General features: G+C 46.7%; 2 protein-coding genes across 3 annotated transcripts in view; both read right to left on the reverse strand.

Moving 5' to 3' along the window:
• Nucleotides 1–1,023, reverse strand: part of RFFL (ring finger and FYVE like domain containing E3 ubiquitin protein ligase) — a 39,080-nt gene extending 38,057 nt beyond the window's left edge. The window contains exon 1 of one of the 2 annotated variants that reach the window (XM_081173141.1): nucleotides 874–1,023. The gene's annotated coding sequence lies outside the window, so the exon portion shown is untranslated. The remainder of the gene's footprint in view (nucleotides 1–873) is intronic. The other variant, XM_081173140.1, reaches the window with a different exon arrangement.
• Nucleotides 1,024–2,947: 1,924 nt separating this feature from the next.
• Nucleotides 2,948–13,545, reverse strand: RAD51D (RAD51 paralog D). Its single transcript, XM_081173162.1, has 11 exons — nucleotides 13,452–13,545; nucleotides 12,314–12,407; nucleotides 11,061–11,122; nucleotides 9,944–10,062; nucleotides 8,520–8,601; nucleotides 8,006–8,140; nucleotides 7,033–7,128; nucleotides 5,851–5,941; nucleotides 5,273–5,343; nucleotides 3,824–3,991; nucleotides 2,948–3,302 (listed from the first exon to the last, which is right to left on the reverse strand). The coding sequence occupies exons 2-11, from the start codon at nucleotides 12,390–12,392 to the stop codon at nucleotides 3,240–3,242; spliced, it is 966 nt and encodes a 321-aa protein (XP_081029288.1). The 5' UTR covers nucleotides 12,393–12,407; nucleotides 13,452–13,545; the 3' UTR covers nucleotides 2,948–3,239.
• Nucleotides 13,546–15,458: the final 1,913 nt, after the last annotated feature.

Raw genomic sequence — 15,458 nt, forward strand, 5'->3', positions numbered from 1 at the left:
CAACAAACACGCACCCAGCCCTCTCATGCGCTACCTCCTGAGCGATATATCTACTTTGCAACCCCATCGATTCCACACTTCCTCTCACCAAACTGGATCTCTCTTTAAAAAGAAGTATGGTGTAATGATAAAAAAATTCCTTCCAGTAGCACCTTAAAGACCAACTAAGTTAGTTCTTGGTATGAGCTCATACCAAGAACTAACTTAGTTGGTCTTTAAGGTGTTACTGGAAGGAATTTTTTTATTTTGACTATGGCAGACCAACACGGCTACCTATCTGTAACTGGAACTATGGTGTAATGGTTAGAGTGCTGGACTAGAACTACCAGGCTTCAAATCCTCCCACTTGACCATGAGGCTCACTGGGTCAGTATCTCTTAGTCTAAGCTACCTCACAGGGTTGTTGTGTCGATAAAATGCGGAGGGGGAGAACTATGTCCACCACCTTCAAGTGCCTTGGAAGAAAATATGGTATATAAATGTATTGATAATGATGATAATAATAGTAGTATTGGTAGTAATAACAAGCATCTCTCACCTCAGGAGTCTCTGCCCCCCAACCAACTTACCTTGCTCTCATTAAGAAGCAGGGGCCCCACCCCCTATATTATTACCCTATAAAGTCCACATTTCCTCAACACCACCAGTACTGGGTGTCATTAAGGAAAAGGCTCTCCCCATTAAGCTTCTGCCACTAACAGACCCCCACAAAAGAAGCCACACCCCCTTATTTCTTCCCACACTTCAGCCCCATAGCTGCCCCCCCATACAATCTCTCTCTCATAGCCCAGCAGGCACCGCCTCCTCCCCCCGCCCCTCTTTCCGTTGCCCCCCTCCTTCTACCTTCGGGCCAAGGGAGGAGCCCCTGCTTACCTCCGCGGCGCTTCCTCCTTCGCCGAAGGCCGGGCTGCGACTGACTGAGCCAGATGGAGAAGTGGGCGGGCCGCCGGCACGGCTCCGCCCCCTCCGGCCGCCGCCTGGCCTCCCTGGGCAGCGCCGCTCGCTCCCATGGCAACGGGTGGGGAGAGAGGGAGGCGGGGCAGCTTTGGGGAAGAGCGGAAAGCCCCGTCGGGCTTCCGCCTCCGCGCGCCCCCTCTCTATGGTTGGGATGAGAGAAGGCGGCCAAGCAGTGAGCCATAGAGACGAGGGCTGTCTGGGGGCTAGAGGGACCGCCAAGCGGACGCCTGCGTGCACCTCGCCGCTCCCTAGCGGAGCGGAGGCCGAAAGTCGCCACGAAACGAAGACAAACCACGTTTTCGAATCTCGCTTTGGGCGGTGGGATGGGATGGTTTTCAGAATTTTTTTTTTTTTTTATGGTTGCTAACAATTTTTCATTTAATTTTTTTTTTAAATGCTAACTATCACTTGTCCACCTCTCTTTTTTTCCTCTGTAAGTATCCACTAAAAATTAACCAAAGGGTGTTAGTTTTTGAGATCATTCCCCCACCCCACACAAACACTTTTAATGTCATGTATTACATTTTGTACTAAATAAATATCATGTTTTATTTTAAGAATACGTGTCTATATGTTTTGCGCTTTGACATGAATGTTTTAATTTTATTAATTTTATTTTATTATTCCTTATTGCTAATTTTACTAATTGCAAACCGTAGGGATATATTTTTTCTATGTGAGTTTATGTACATCCCACTATGTGGCTTAGGTTTTGCTATCCTGTTCTGTGCTGCTACAGCCTAGTGCAACAAAAGTGATTCCAGCTTTAAAAAGCTATTCGAACATTGTTTTTATACAAACTTAATGCACTATACATGAACACACATTACTATCTAAAGAGGAGGTCAGAGGAACCTAAACACACTGATCAAAAACAAGATTTCAGAATAGTGTGATGAGTATTGCGGGCGTCCGGTCTAGATGATGCCCCTGGTCCCCTAGAAAACCTGCATACCTGTATCTGTGAGGATAGACTGTAGAAGAATGAATCTGATGAACCAGTCAGACTAGTTCATTTCTTATGGTGATTGCCTCAGATGACCATTTAAGTACTGCTATTAACAGTGAACTCTGTTGCCACAGTGAGAAATGGGTGGGCCTTTTCTCACCTGACATGGTTGGAAGCCACTTCATCCTAATAATGCGGTGAGCAGCGGGGTCGGGACATGGATGGTGAGACACATGTTCTGTCTTGAGTTCAGTGGCTCAGAAATACACGTGACCCTGAGAACTAATTAATATATGAAGAAAATAGGATCACAGAATTGTAGATTTGGAAGGGACTCCAAGGGTCATCTAGTCAAACTCCCTGCAATGCAGGAATCTCAAAATGCAGTTCCCCATCCAATTTGATACCATACCAGACCCTGCTTAGCTTTGCAAATGTGCTACCAGCTTAATCACTGCACCACAAAGGCTGTGACTTGGGGCTTCCCTGGAAACCTAATAGGGGGGGGAGATATGTTGGGGTATTAATGCTGTGAGCCCCTCCATCCTATGCTCAGGTTATATATTACAGTGGTGCCTCGCAAGACAAAATTAATCCGTTCCGCGAGTCTTGCGAAGCAACCCTATTAGCGCTATTAGCGGTTTAGCGGCTATTAAAGGCTTAGCGGCTATTAAAGGCTTAGTGGATTAGCGGCTAAAAGGCTATTAGCGCCTTAGCGGCTTAGAAAAAGGGGGGGAAGCGGGGAAAAATCGGAACACTCGCAAGACGTTTTCATCTTGCGAAGCAAGCCCATAGGGAAAATCGTCTTGCGAAGCAGCTCAAAAACGGAAAACCCTTTCGTCCAGCGGGTTTTCCGTCTTGCGAGGCATATGTCTTGCGGGGCACCACTGTATGTGTAAATAAAACTATGTATTCTAAAGACACCAGAGTCTCCACTGACCTTAATTCTAAGGAAACCAAACTCTGGTCCCTCACCACTCGGAGACTGGGGCCCACGCAACAATATCACAGCAAAACAAAGAATAAGAACACAGAGGCTCATTTCCTGGAAGTAACAACATTGGCCATCCTATTTCTTTTTTCTTTTTATTCCTCTCAAACCAGAAATTTATCCACATTAAGTTACAGCCAAGTGGAACCATAGCATGGCAATGTAGCCACCTACTGCTATTCCACGAGTAATCAGGAGAATGTCAGTACATAGAAAAACAAGGAAGGACATCTCCTGCTGTCTCCACCTAAGGGGTCCTCATCCTGCAAGGGAGCCAGCTGTGCTGAAGAGGCAGGGCCCCCTCCGTTAGCATCTTCCATCAGGGTCCCTCTCCAGTTGACATCATGCTGCACCTTCTGTCAGCTCCCAGTTCCCCAAATCCAGATCTACCTGAATCCCAACAGGCTGCAAAAGACAAAGGGCAGAATATAAGGATCAGTCTCTTATTTTATGCAGAGCTGAGGAATGTGCTAATGAAGGACTGCAAGGTTCCTGGAGCGGAAGCTGCAGGGCCTGGCTTCCTCTTAAATCCCATCAGGTCTGCTGAAAAGGCAGCTCTATCAGGCTGTGCCTCCTGCCCCTGAACCACTTCCATTCCAGCTATTCTTTTAGAACAGGCACCCAAATTTCCTTTTTTCCTAATCCTCCCTCCTCCTTTCAGACTGTCTTTCGGACCATCAGCCTGCAGGCAGGAATTGCCTTATTTTCAGTTGTTTGTATGTAAGCCACTCTGGGAGGTTCTTTTTGGCTGAAAATCCAGGTACAGATGCTCTAAAACGCCCTTTAAAAGCCCAGACCACTCTCAAGAACAGTGCTAGGTCATCTACAATTGCAATTGCTAGATCATATGAAATTGCCTACCCCATGATTCCACATTACCTTAATCTAGGGATACAGGGGCATGCATGTCCTCCCCAAGTTCTCACCTGCCGAGGACATTTTGTCAAGGACGCAATTCGGGAGGTGCCAGTTCCCCCGCAAGATTCCTTGCTGTCCTCCAACAGCACCCGGGTGCTGGGCACAAAACTCCACGAGCGACCCAGTGCTGGTTTGAGATGGCCATTGCCACTGTCTCTGGTCACGTGATTTGTCAGCTGAAAACAGAGTGGCAGGTTTTAGTCCTCTTTCATTTCCCTTTTGGAGTAATTAGCTGCACAAACCCTTTTTGGGTCTGCTGTACAAGCCCCCCCCCCCCCCATTCTAGAATGATGAAAAATTCCCACTCAACCACAAACCTGAATTATTTGGGGGGCATAATGGGGACCTGCCAAAGCTAGATGGCTTTCAGGCAAAATTTCTACGATCTCTGCTTCAGGTTCCCAACTGTGTCCCCAACTCCATACTTCTGTTAGAAGCTGCTGAATGCCCAATGTCAACTAAAGCGTGGTGGGCTGCCCTAAAACATTGGCTCAGGATTTCAGTGTTTGATCTAGGGAAGGGTTTGTACCAATACCTGACCAATGAGGAATTTGTCAGCAAATGGCAGAAAACCATGGCTAAAAAGCCACCTCTATTGGTCTGTCACCCCCCCCCCAACTGTATTACCTGGGTTATGAAGGCGCCCTAAAGACGTTAAAGCAAAGATTATGGGATAATGCACACAGTGACTTGCGATCTCGATCACACGCAATCTGTAGTCTGCTGGCAGTAGGAGTACAATATGGGCATGTCTTTAAGTTAACATCTTACATGAAAAACCTGACAGTACCAAATTATCGAAGGCTTTTCACCAAAGCCAGACTAAACGTCTTTCCTTCTGCAGTGTTGGATGGCAGATTGAGAGGAGTTCCCTACCAGGACAGACTTTGCTCATGTGCTCAAGACATCGATTCCATAAAACATATTTTGTTGCACTGTGCAAAATATGAGCAAGCCAGGGCTGAACTGATATTACCCTTGCTGGTACCTTTCCTGGGAAAATCAGAGGCTCACTATGTCAGGTTCCTATTGGAAGACTGGACAAATGCTAGAACATTAGCAGTGGCCAAGTTATTATCGGTGGTTGCAAGAACCAATGATCCTTATATTTTGAACGAAATGCTTGTTTAACCTGGAGGTAGGCTGTATGAATTATGTATTGCTTTGTAACGATTTGTTGGGTCTTTGGACCGTAATAAAGGTTGATGATGATTTGGGGGCAGGGCTTCCTGCTTGTGTCAGAATTTGAACCCCAGCCTTCCAGGTCCTAGTCTGACACTCTAACTATACAACCCTGGCTAGGGGGCACCGGGGATGAGTTTATGGGGAACCAAGGAGGCAGTGGCCCAGAAAGGTTAGGGAACCACTGATGTACAGCCCCTTCTTCTCCTATGCAATCAGCAGGGGGGCAAAGTTTTTAAAAAGAGGGTGTCTAGTGGCTGCTCTCAACCACTTACCACGACAGCCATTCCAAGCTCTCTGGCGAGCGTTTTCACCTCCCACGCCAAATGCATCATGAGGGCCATGCCTGAAGGAAAGACACAAGACATGGTCCTCCCAAGTTTGCCATTAACTGCTGTTTCTCCGTGGGAGCAAGTGGTTTTCAGCCAATCAGGAGAAATGTGCTCATCAGCTTTTGGAGCTTCTCCCCACCCCCAACGCACCTCCACCACACGCAGCAGTGGCAGGAATATTTCAGGCCACCATCGCACCATACGTTTAAAGTGCTACAATACTGTAAAACAGTCACGGCTTCCCCCAAAGAATTCTGGGAACTGAGTTTGTACAAAGGTGCTGAGAGTTGTTAGGAGACCCCTTATTCCCCTCACAGGGGTACAGTTCCCAGAGTTCCCTGGGAAGAGGGATTGATTGTGACACCTCTCAACAGCGGCTGGAGTTCCACAGGTTCCCCATCTCTGGTTTATAAGACAAACCCAACAGCAAGATTTGGGGGGGGGCGGGCTGTCCTCTGCGGAACCCCTTAACTTGGAACAGGCAAGTGCCTGATGAGAGACGGGGTGGGCTTGCTGCTTACCGTCAGGCTGCCGACTTCCCAAAAGAGGGTAAACAACAGCGGAGATGGAATCAATCACCAGAACTTTCACTGGCCCAGATGCACTGACGACCTGAGGGAGAATGCGCAGAGAATAATAATAATAATAATAATAATAATAATAATAATAATAGTTGTTGTTGTTGTTGTTGTTATTTATTTGTATCCTGCCCTCCATAGCCGAGGCACCAACGATGAAGCAAGGCAAATTAACAGTAGGCTACAGTTGTAGAATCATAGAATTGCAGAGCCTGAAGGAACCTCAATGTCATCTAGTCCAACCACACACACACACACACACACACACACACACTGCAGGAAATCCAGCTATTGAATCTCTGACAGACAGGCATCCCACTTTGGTTTAAAAACCTCCAATGAAGAGAGTCCACCACCCTCCAAGGCAATCTGTTCCACTGCTAAACAGCTCTTCCTGCCAGAAAACTCTTCCTGAAGTTTAGTTGGAATCTCCTTTCCTACCATCTGAATCCATTGGCTCAGGTCCTTCCCTCTGGAGCAGCAGAAAACAAGCTTGCTCCATCTTCCATGCAACAGCCCTTCAGATATCTGTAGACGGCTATCATATCCCCACTCAGTCTTCTCTTATCCAGGCTAAATATGCCCAACTCTCTCAACTATTCCTCACAAGGCTTGGTTTCCAGACTCTTCATCATCTTGGTTGCCTTCCTCTGCGCACATCCCACAAGGGATTACCTTGGCTCCCCACCAAGGAAATCCAGGACTTCTGCCCCCGGAAAATCTCAGAGCTCAGAAAACTGCAAGGAAATCATTTGTTTTCTGGCACAGAAATTAATTTTGCATTCAGCAAATTAGCCACTGCAATAGTTCTGGATAGCAGAACCCAAAGGACAGGAGAAAAGAGGTGGTAACAGGATCTGGGGGGTGGTGCACAGCTTAAATTAAGATTGATGACTCCGCTCTGCAATGTGTGCTCTCTGTGCCAGGGCTTCCCCCTTCCCCACTCCCAAAAGATGCAAGTTGAGAACAGGGAAGGGTATAGCTGACCATGTGCAGAAAGCCACTCATTCACACACACTCAAACACGTTGGGGATTTCCAGGGTAATATGATGCAACAGCTTGAGCTCTAGAGATGGAAAGCAATGGAGCGTCCTGCAAGCAGGGGAGCATTGGAGAAAGCTCACCTGGTGGGCTGCACTGCTGCGGAACTCCTGCAATGCGTCCAGCATTTTATAGGCGTTAAAGGCACGGATGACCTGGACCCTCTGCAAAGCCTCTGCCTATGGGTGCAGGGAGGGAAAGCTGTTAAGGCAGACACAGCCAAGAATGCGTCTCATTCTCTGCATTATTTGTAACATGTTTATAAATACCACTAAATTGGGAGGGGAACCACAAACTCAAAGCGGTTTACAAAAAACATACAGGGCTGTACCCAACATTAGTCCTGCTCAGAGTTGTTGGCAGCCGTCTGTCTTGCAAGACCATGGAGGAGTGTGTCTTGGGGGGTGAAGTCAAACCATTGGATGGTTGCAGCGACTGCTGTGGCTGTAGAGACCAACAGGGAGAGACATGTTTTGTTGCAGCTGGGGCAGAGGAGGGAGTCCGGTTGGGCTGCTGCAGATGCACCACGGCGTTTCTTCTGTCTGTGCTCCCCCAGTGGTCATTCCTCCTCTGGATGCATGACCCAACTGTATGTCTCCAGGCATTGTGGTGGTTTGCAAGGGATTCCCACATGGCTGAGGCTGATGTGGCCAGCCTTCATGCCACATTTGCAGACATCTTTGTAAAGCAGAGTTGGTCCGCCAACAGGCCTGGTGCCTGAAGCCAGTTTCCCATAGATCATGTCCTTGGGGATCATGCCCTCTTCCAAGTCAGCACAGACGTTGCTAAGACAGGAGTGCCAATGTGCTGCAGATATGGGCTTGGGAGAGCACATCTTGGTTTTGAGAATAGCCCCACTGAAATGAATGAATATGGCTGAGATCTATTAATTTCAATGGGTCTACTCTATGTAAAACTTAGATGGATGCCAACCCCTCGTTTTGTTTCTATCTAATTTTTATTATGTTAAGAGGAATTGAAAAAACAAAATATAACTAAATGCAATAATATAAAGAGGCCACAACAGCCCCTTTGTCATCTTTGGCTCACGCTAACCTGCTCCTGCTCATCCTCGGTCCTCAGTTGAAGGAGCTGCAGCAAACGGGTGGCTGTGAAGCCCCCTGTGGAGTCAATGTACAGAAGGTTCTGCTTGAGGCTGTGGGAGACGTTTGCAGCTATGTTGAGACACACCTAGAAATATGGAGAGAGAGAGTTGGGCTAGAGGACCTTTTGAGATGCCTTCTACGAAGCACAATCACCACAAATGTCATTTCCAAAACTGGAAAAGCTCCAGGTGTGAGTTGAACTCCCATCTCCTACTAGCCCCAGCCAACATCATTCATCATCATCATCATGGAAATCCCTGCCTATTGATATTGCACTTTCTAAACGCATTTTTGTTTAGGCAAGCTTAGCCTATTGCTATTTCAACTTTTCGAAGGTCTTCCATTATTGTTGACCATTCTTCTCTTTGATCATTTTATTCTTTTAAACTGCTTTGAGAGCTCTTTTCAACCAGAACAGCCACAGTGACTCCAGGGACCTCAGTTGCTGGATTCCCCCCACTCACCTGAGTTTTGCCGGCTCCAGGAGCCCCCACAAGCTCGGTCACCTCCCCAGTGTACAAGCCAGAGTCCAGGAGCTTGTCCAAGCTTGAACAGCGATGGGAAAGGAAAAAGAAAAAATAATCAGAATAGGGAAATAGAATCGTAGAAGCATAGAGTTAGAAGGCAGAACAAGGGTCATCCAGCCCAGGCCTCTGCAACACAAGAACCACAGCAAAATCCCTGACAGATAGCCACCCAGTTTCTGTTTAAATACTGGTACCTACAACAAAAGAGAGCCCGCCACCTTCTCAGTTAGTCTGTTCCATTGTCAAACAGCTCCTGCCCTCAGAAAGTTCTTCCTAAGGTTTAGTCAGAATCTCCTCAATAATAGTGACACCTTGAACTTGGCCCCATTGCAAATCAACTCTCACATGGGCCAGGAATCTCAGGCCCATGGGCCATGAACATCCCACCAGGCCTCACTATCTGGCCCTCAGGAAGAGAAATGAATGCCTTGGCATCCCTCTCTCACAGACAAGACAGAAGAGGAAGGGAGTCCCAGAGAGGTGGTCCAGAAAACAAGAGCAGATCACCATCTCCCAAGGTCCGCAGGAAGTTAGGCTTGGGCCCCCATGGCACAGGTAAAAGATAAAAAGGTAAACGACCCCTGGACGGTTAAGTCCAGTCAAAGGCGACTATGGGGTTGCGGTGCTCATCTCGCTTTTCAGGCCAAGGGAGCTGGTGTTTGTCCGCAGAAAGCTTTCTGGGTCATATGGCCAGCATGACTAAACTGCTTCTGGTGCAACGGGATACCGTTGATGGAAGCCAGAGCACATAGATATGCTGTTTACCTTCCTGCTGCAACGGTACCTATTTATCTACTTGCACTGGCGTGCTTTCAAACAGCTAGATTGGCAGAAGCTGGGACAGAGCAATGGGAGCTCACCCCGTTGCAGGGATTCGAACTGCCCAAGAGGCTCAGTGGTTTAGACCACAGCGTCCCCATGCCACAGAGGCTCACATGAAGCCTCAAATCCTGGTGCGTATTTGGAAAAAGGAAAGATGCCATAAGGCACAATTCTCAGTACAGTGGTACCTCGGGTTAAGTACTTAGTTCATTCTGGAGGTCCATTCTTAACCTGAAACTGTTCTTAACCTGAAGCACCACTTTAGCTAATGGGGCCTCCTGCTGCAGTCGCGCCGCCGGAGCATGATTTCTGTTCTCATCCTGAAGCAAAGTTCTTAACCTGAAGCACTATTTCTGGGTTAGCGGAGTCTGTAACCTGAAGCGTATGTAACCTGAAGCATATGTAACCCAAGGTACCACTGTAGATCTAGAGTTGCCCCACTCTATCCCTTGACATCTCTGTGGTGAAAGCCCTGTCTATTTTACATTGGACATTAGAGAGAAAGGTCCAGTAAAGGAGTTGACGGGGTCTGCTCTTGCCTTTTGCTCCCGGTAGACAAGATGGCGGTGGTGTTTTTGAGCTCTTCGTAGAGGTCTGCCCCATTGACAGGGAATGAGGCAAACTGGGCCAGCAAGATACGCCTTACTGCAGCTAAGGCCTGAGGAGAAAGCAGAATAAGTCAAGGCCAAGCCTGGAAACTAACCCTCCACTACCATCATTTATTTATATTTATTTACTCTATTTACTGTTTTTATACCCCGTGGCAAACCATGCCTGACAGTGGAGGTACAGCATAACCATTGTGGCAAGTAGTCATTGGTAGCCTTAATTTGTCCGACCCTCTTTTAGTTGCAATCCCTGTCTCATGTGGGAGGGAGTTCTGTAGTGTAGCTATGCACTTCACGGAGAAGGACTTTATCTGCCCTGAATCTTCCAACATTCAGCTACATTGAATGTCCAAGAGTTTCAGTGTTATGAGAGAGGGAGAAAAAAACTTTTCGCTATTTACTTTCCCCTAAATAAGCCATCTGAAAAGCAGCACAGAAAAAGGTGTGGTGGTGATAATAAACAATGGTAATAATGATGATATGAATAAGAATATCTCTAGCCTTGGCAGAGAGATCTTCGTTCAACTCTTGCTTTGCTGGGAAGCAAGAGAAGAATTGCTACCTGTTTTGTGTGTACTGAGCAATAAAACATTGTCAAAACCATCTGAAAAGACCTGGTGAAGGGTTATAGATAAGTGACATAGCACCTGCCTTTCATGCAGAAAGTTGCAGGTTCAATCCCCAGTAGCATCACCAGGTGGGGTTAGGAGAGACTTCCTGCCTGAAATCCTGGGAGAGCCATTGCTGCCAGTCAGTGTAGACCGTACTGAGCTAGATGGACCCAAGGGTAGGAATCACTTCAAGGCAGCTTCCAATGTTCTTATTCAACTGAGCCCTTGACTTGGAAACATGAAGACTAAACTCTTAACTCAGTGACAGAACACCTGCTTTGCATGCAGAAGGTCCCAGACTCGGACCCCAGCATCTCCAGGTAGGGCTGGGGGTGTCCCCTGAAATCTTGGAAAGCTGCCACCAGTCGATGCTGGCAGTATAGAGTGAGGTGGAGCAATGGCCTGATTCAGGATAAGGCAGCTTCTTATGTACTCACCTTGTACGACAACGAACACTTCTGGGCAATTTCCTCCAGATCTGATGAAACAAGATCTTCCACTGCAAAATGTTTGGGGTGGGGGGCAGGACACAGAAATAGTCAGCAGCTGGAAACCAGACCGTAAGAAATGTAGTGCAAACACTTTAGGCCACATTTGCACTGTATATTTAAAGTGCTACGACACCACTTTAAACAGCCATGGCTTCCCTCAAAGGATTCTGGGAACTGTAGTTTCTTACAGGTACTGAGACTTCATCAGAGTGGTTTAACAATGTCTCTTCACAGGGAGCTCTGAGAATTTGGCACTCTTTGAGGAGGAACACTCTTTGTGGAGAGTTGTCTTTTAACAACTCTCAGAGCCCTCAGCAAAAGACAGCTCCAATGATTCATTGAGGGAAGCCATGTTTGCTTAAAGTGGTATAATAACACTTTATGGTGCTATTTATGATTTGAATAAGAGGAGCCAGTAGCGTTCCAGGGGCTGCCATGCCCCACCCCAAAACAGTGTGTGTTGTACTTAGGCCACATTCACCCCATACTTTTAAAGCACTGTGATACCACTTTTAACAGTCATGGCTTTTCCCTGGAGGATCCTGGGAGCTGTAGTTCGTGAAGGGTGCTAAAAGGGTTGTCATGAAACCAGTATTCCTAGAGAAACAATTTCCCAAAGAACCCCATGAAGAGGGATGGATTGTGAAACCACTCTGGGGATTGTATACTATTACTTTCGAGAAACAAACCCCGGGAGATGGCTATTGCCACCATAACCATAACATGCTCATGGGCTTCTAGAGGATCCAGCTGGGAATTGGGTCTTTGGTCCAATTTATCAGGATTCCTCTTATGTCCTTCTCCTTTTCCAACCCCCGCCCTTCACCCACTGCACTGTAATTTATTTATTTTTTAAAAAAAATATCATATTGGAAGCTTTTTCAGGCAGGGAGCTACCAGATTTAGTCACTGGGCTTTCTTCAAAAGCCGCACTCTTTGCTGAATGAATCAGAAACAGGGAACCTGTGGCCCTCCTGATGTCATTGGACACCCAACTCCCATCACAGGTTCCTGCCCATACTGGCTGATGGGAGTTGGAGTCCAACAACATCTCTGCAAAGACAAGACACAAATCATGGTAATAACTGCCCGGAAGCTTCAAAGGCCTCCTCCATCCCCACCCCCAAGATACGGAACAGAGAGCCTTCTCATTCCTACGCACCCACCCCAAAACCAGCTAAAGGAAGTCTAGTCTTGACCTGTTTTGATGCCGCTGGTCTTCAGATGCTGGAGCATCTCAGGCGTGAGCCCAGGACACAGCCCCACACGGAGGATCATGGCTGGTGTGAAAACCTAGGTGTGAGTATCTGGAGAGAAAGCTCAGTCAGTAGAACTGCAGGGGGTTGAACTAGATGATCCTCGTGGTTCCTTCCACCTCTATGTTTCTATGATTCTTCTATGAACTAGGCAGAGGGCCTTCTTGGTAGTGGTGCCCGTCTTGTGGAACGCTGTCCCATCAGATGTCAAGGGAAAATAACTATCTGACTTTTAGAAGACATCTGAAAGCAGCCCTGTTTAGTGAAGCTTTTAATGTTTGATCTTTTATTGTGTTTTTAATGTTCTGTTGGGAGCTGCCCAGAGTGGCTGGGGAAACCCAGCCAGATGGGCAGGGTATAAATAATTGTTGTTGTTGTTGTTGTTGTTGTTATTCTAGAGCCACAAGCAAGGACAAATCCTCAGCAACCTACTATGAGAAGCTGCTTTATACAGAATGAGACCACTGCTTTTTTCCTGTGGTTGTTGACTTGTGCCTTACGCTGATGTTGTGTTTGTGTGTGTTATTTATTGCCCACCTTTCATCCTAAAGTCCCAGAGTCGGTTGTAGCGTTAAAAGCAATTTAAAACAACTTGCAGCATTAACAACTTGGCAGCATTACTATATCTCTACTACTTTAGCACATAGGCTTAATGCGTGCCCTGGTGTGTTTTAAAGCGTGCTTTTGCGAAGGTTGCAGGTTCAATCACCAGCACAAAGCTGTGTGAGAACCGCTACCTGAATTCCCTGGGAGCTGCTGCCAGTCAGTGTAGACAATGCTGAGCTAGATGGACCAATGGCCTGACATGGTATAAGGTAGCTTTCCATGCTCCTGCTTAAATCAGCCTTTGACTTGGAACAATGAGGACTGGTCTCTTAACTCAGTGGCAAGACATTTGACTTGGGAAGGTCCCAGGTTCAAGTCCTCAGCATCCCAGGTAGGGCTGGGAGAGACCCCTGCCTAAAAGTTGCTGGCATGCAGCTGGCAGGATGACGTGCAAAGCTGCAACTGCCTGTAAAACCGGAGCCCCAGAAAAAGACCTTCCCTTCCTGCATCTCCAAAAACTTCGGCTCTCACTTACCCCATGAATGCAAACTGAGCGCCTTCTTTGCAGCTCTATTTCCTGCTTTATTCCTAGAGTGGCCAGTTCTTTCTCCTTCAAGACCACCAAGTATTGCGCTTTAGCCCCACCTGCCGGCTTGTCGTGGAAGTGACAGCACGATGCTTTCTTGCCTAGTTATAGTTACAGGTTGGTCGGCTGTAGTCGAAACAAAATAAAAAAATTCCTTCCAGTAGCACCTTAGAGACCAACTAAGTTTGTTACTGGTATGAGCTTTCGTGTGCATGCACACTTCGTCAGATACCTGAAGAATAGGAAGGCTCATACCAATAACAATACCAATAATATAGCAATACCATATTGGTATAACAATACCAATAATCGCAGAAGAATTGATGCTTTTGAATTATGGTGCTGGAGGAGACTCTTGAGAGTCCCATGGACTGCAAGAAGATCAAACCTCTCCGTTCTTAAGGAAATCAGCCCTGAGTGCTCACTGGAAGGACAGATCGTGAAGCTGAGGCTCCAATACTTTGGCCACCTCATGAGAAGAGAAGACTCCCTGGAAAAGACCCTGATGTTGGGAAAGATGGAAGGCACAAGGAGAAGAGGACGACGGAGGACGAGATGGTTGGACAGTGTTCTCGAAGCTACCAGCATTAGTTTGACCAAACTGCGGGAGGCAGTGGAAGACAGGAATGCCTGGCATGCTCTGGTCCATGGGGTCACAAAGAGTCGGACACGACTAAACGACTAAACAACAACAAGGTGCTACTGGAAGGATTTTAAAATTTTGTTTTGCCTATTTATATTAGACTCTTAATAAGCTGCCGGGGAATGAGCCCAACAGAACTGCTTGGGAAGCTGCTGGACTGTCCTTCGCTGGGTGTTTTCAAACAGAGTTTGGGTGGCCATATGTCAGGGATTATTTAGCGGCGATTCCTGCACTGGGGATCCCTTCTAACTCTAGGATTTTATGAATTAAATGGGACCTACAATATAGGATTTCTTTCTTGAGTTTTCTTTCTTTTTTCCCCTTTCCTTGTTGCGTATAAAAGGTCCTCTCAGTCAGGCAATGGCATCAAGCATTTCAAAGATTTCTGAATAAAATAAAATAAAATAAAATAGGACATCCAGCCCAACCTCAGCCCCATAACAATAGGTTTACACCTGGGGAAGGACCAGTAGAAGTAAAATATTTTGTTCATGTGATACTGGGTAGATGAGCAGAGGAAAAGGAGAACAAGACTCCGATGGCTGAACACAGGAGAGAATTTTGGCCTGTGCATGTTCTCCCATCACATCATGACAAGCTGCACCTAGCAAAGTCCACCCATCCACCCACCTATTAAAGGTAAAACAAAGCCTTCTCCTTTGCTTTCAGTAGCCTTAAAGCAGGAGCATCTGAGGTGGTGCCTTTGAGATGTTGTTGGACTCCAACTCCAACTCCCAGCAGCCAGCATGGCCAGTGGTCAGGGGTGTTAGGGGGCACCATTGCTGGCTACACCTGCCTTCAATCTACTGTATAGTCAAGAAGCCAGCTCCACTTCTAAGAGAAGCAGTAAAACATAATTGAGACATGACTTTAGAGTCGCCTCCAGCTGTTTTGAACTACTGTATACAACTCCCATTAGCCTCAGCCATGATGGGAGTGGTAGAACAAAACAGCTAGACGGCACCTGGTTGGGGAAGACTGCTGCAGAGTTTCAGACATCCAACAGTTTCAGTTTTCCGCATTAACTCTGAAATCATTGTAGCTCATCCATCCTTTAGCCACCAATCAATTCTGTCATTCTGCAGGAATTTATTTGGTTCTCCCAATTTCATTTGTTGCTTTTCTACAAACAAAACACTAAACATATTAAACAATCAATATTTGATCATAATGTTTTAAAACACAATTATATGGCTGCATGTACAGAATCCACAAAGAATGTCCTGTTTACAATTAATCAGCCCAGTCAATTCTTTTGCTTTTTGGCCAGTGTATCTGGAGTTTTCACCAAGCTATTTCCATTGTTTGGAATT

The sequence above is a fragment of the Podarcis bocagei genome, assembly GCF_964188305.1.
Source record: "Podarcis bocagei genome assembly, chromosome: 15".
Classification (NCBI taxonomy): domain Eukaryota; kingdom Metazoa; phylum Chordata; class Lepidosauria; order Squamata; family Lacertidae; genus Podarcis; species Podarcis bocagei.

Excerpts from the sequence above, each read along its gene's own strand:
- RAD51D (XM_081173162.1), bottom strand. The coding sequence starts at position 12,392 with ATGATCCTCCGTGTGGGGCTGTGTCCTGGGCTCACGCCTGAGATGCTC. Across the intron at positions 8,141-8,519 it reads CTGGAGCCGGCAAAACTCAG|GTGTGTCTCAACATAGCTGC; the intron begins GTGAGTGGGGGG and ends CCATATTTCTAG. Across the intron at positions 3,992-5,272 it reads AGCTTGGAATGGCTGTCGTG|CTGACAAATCACGTGACCAG; the intron begins GTAAGTGGTTGA and ends CTCTGTTTTCAG.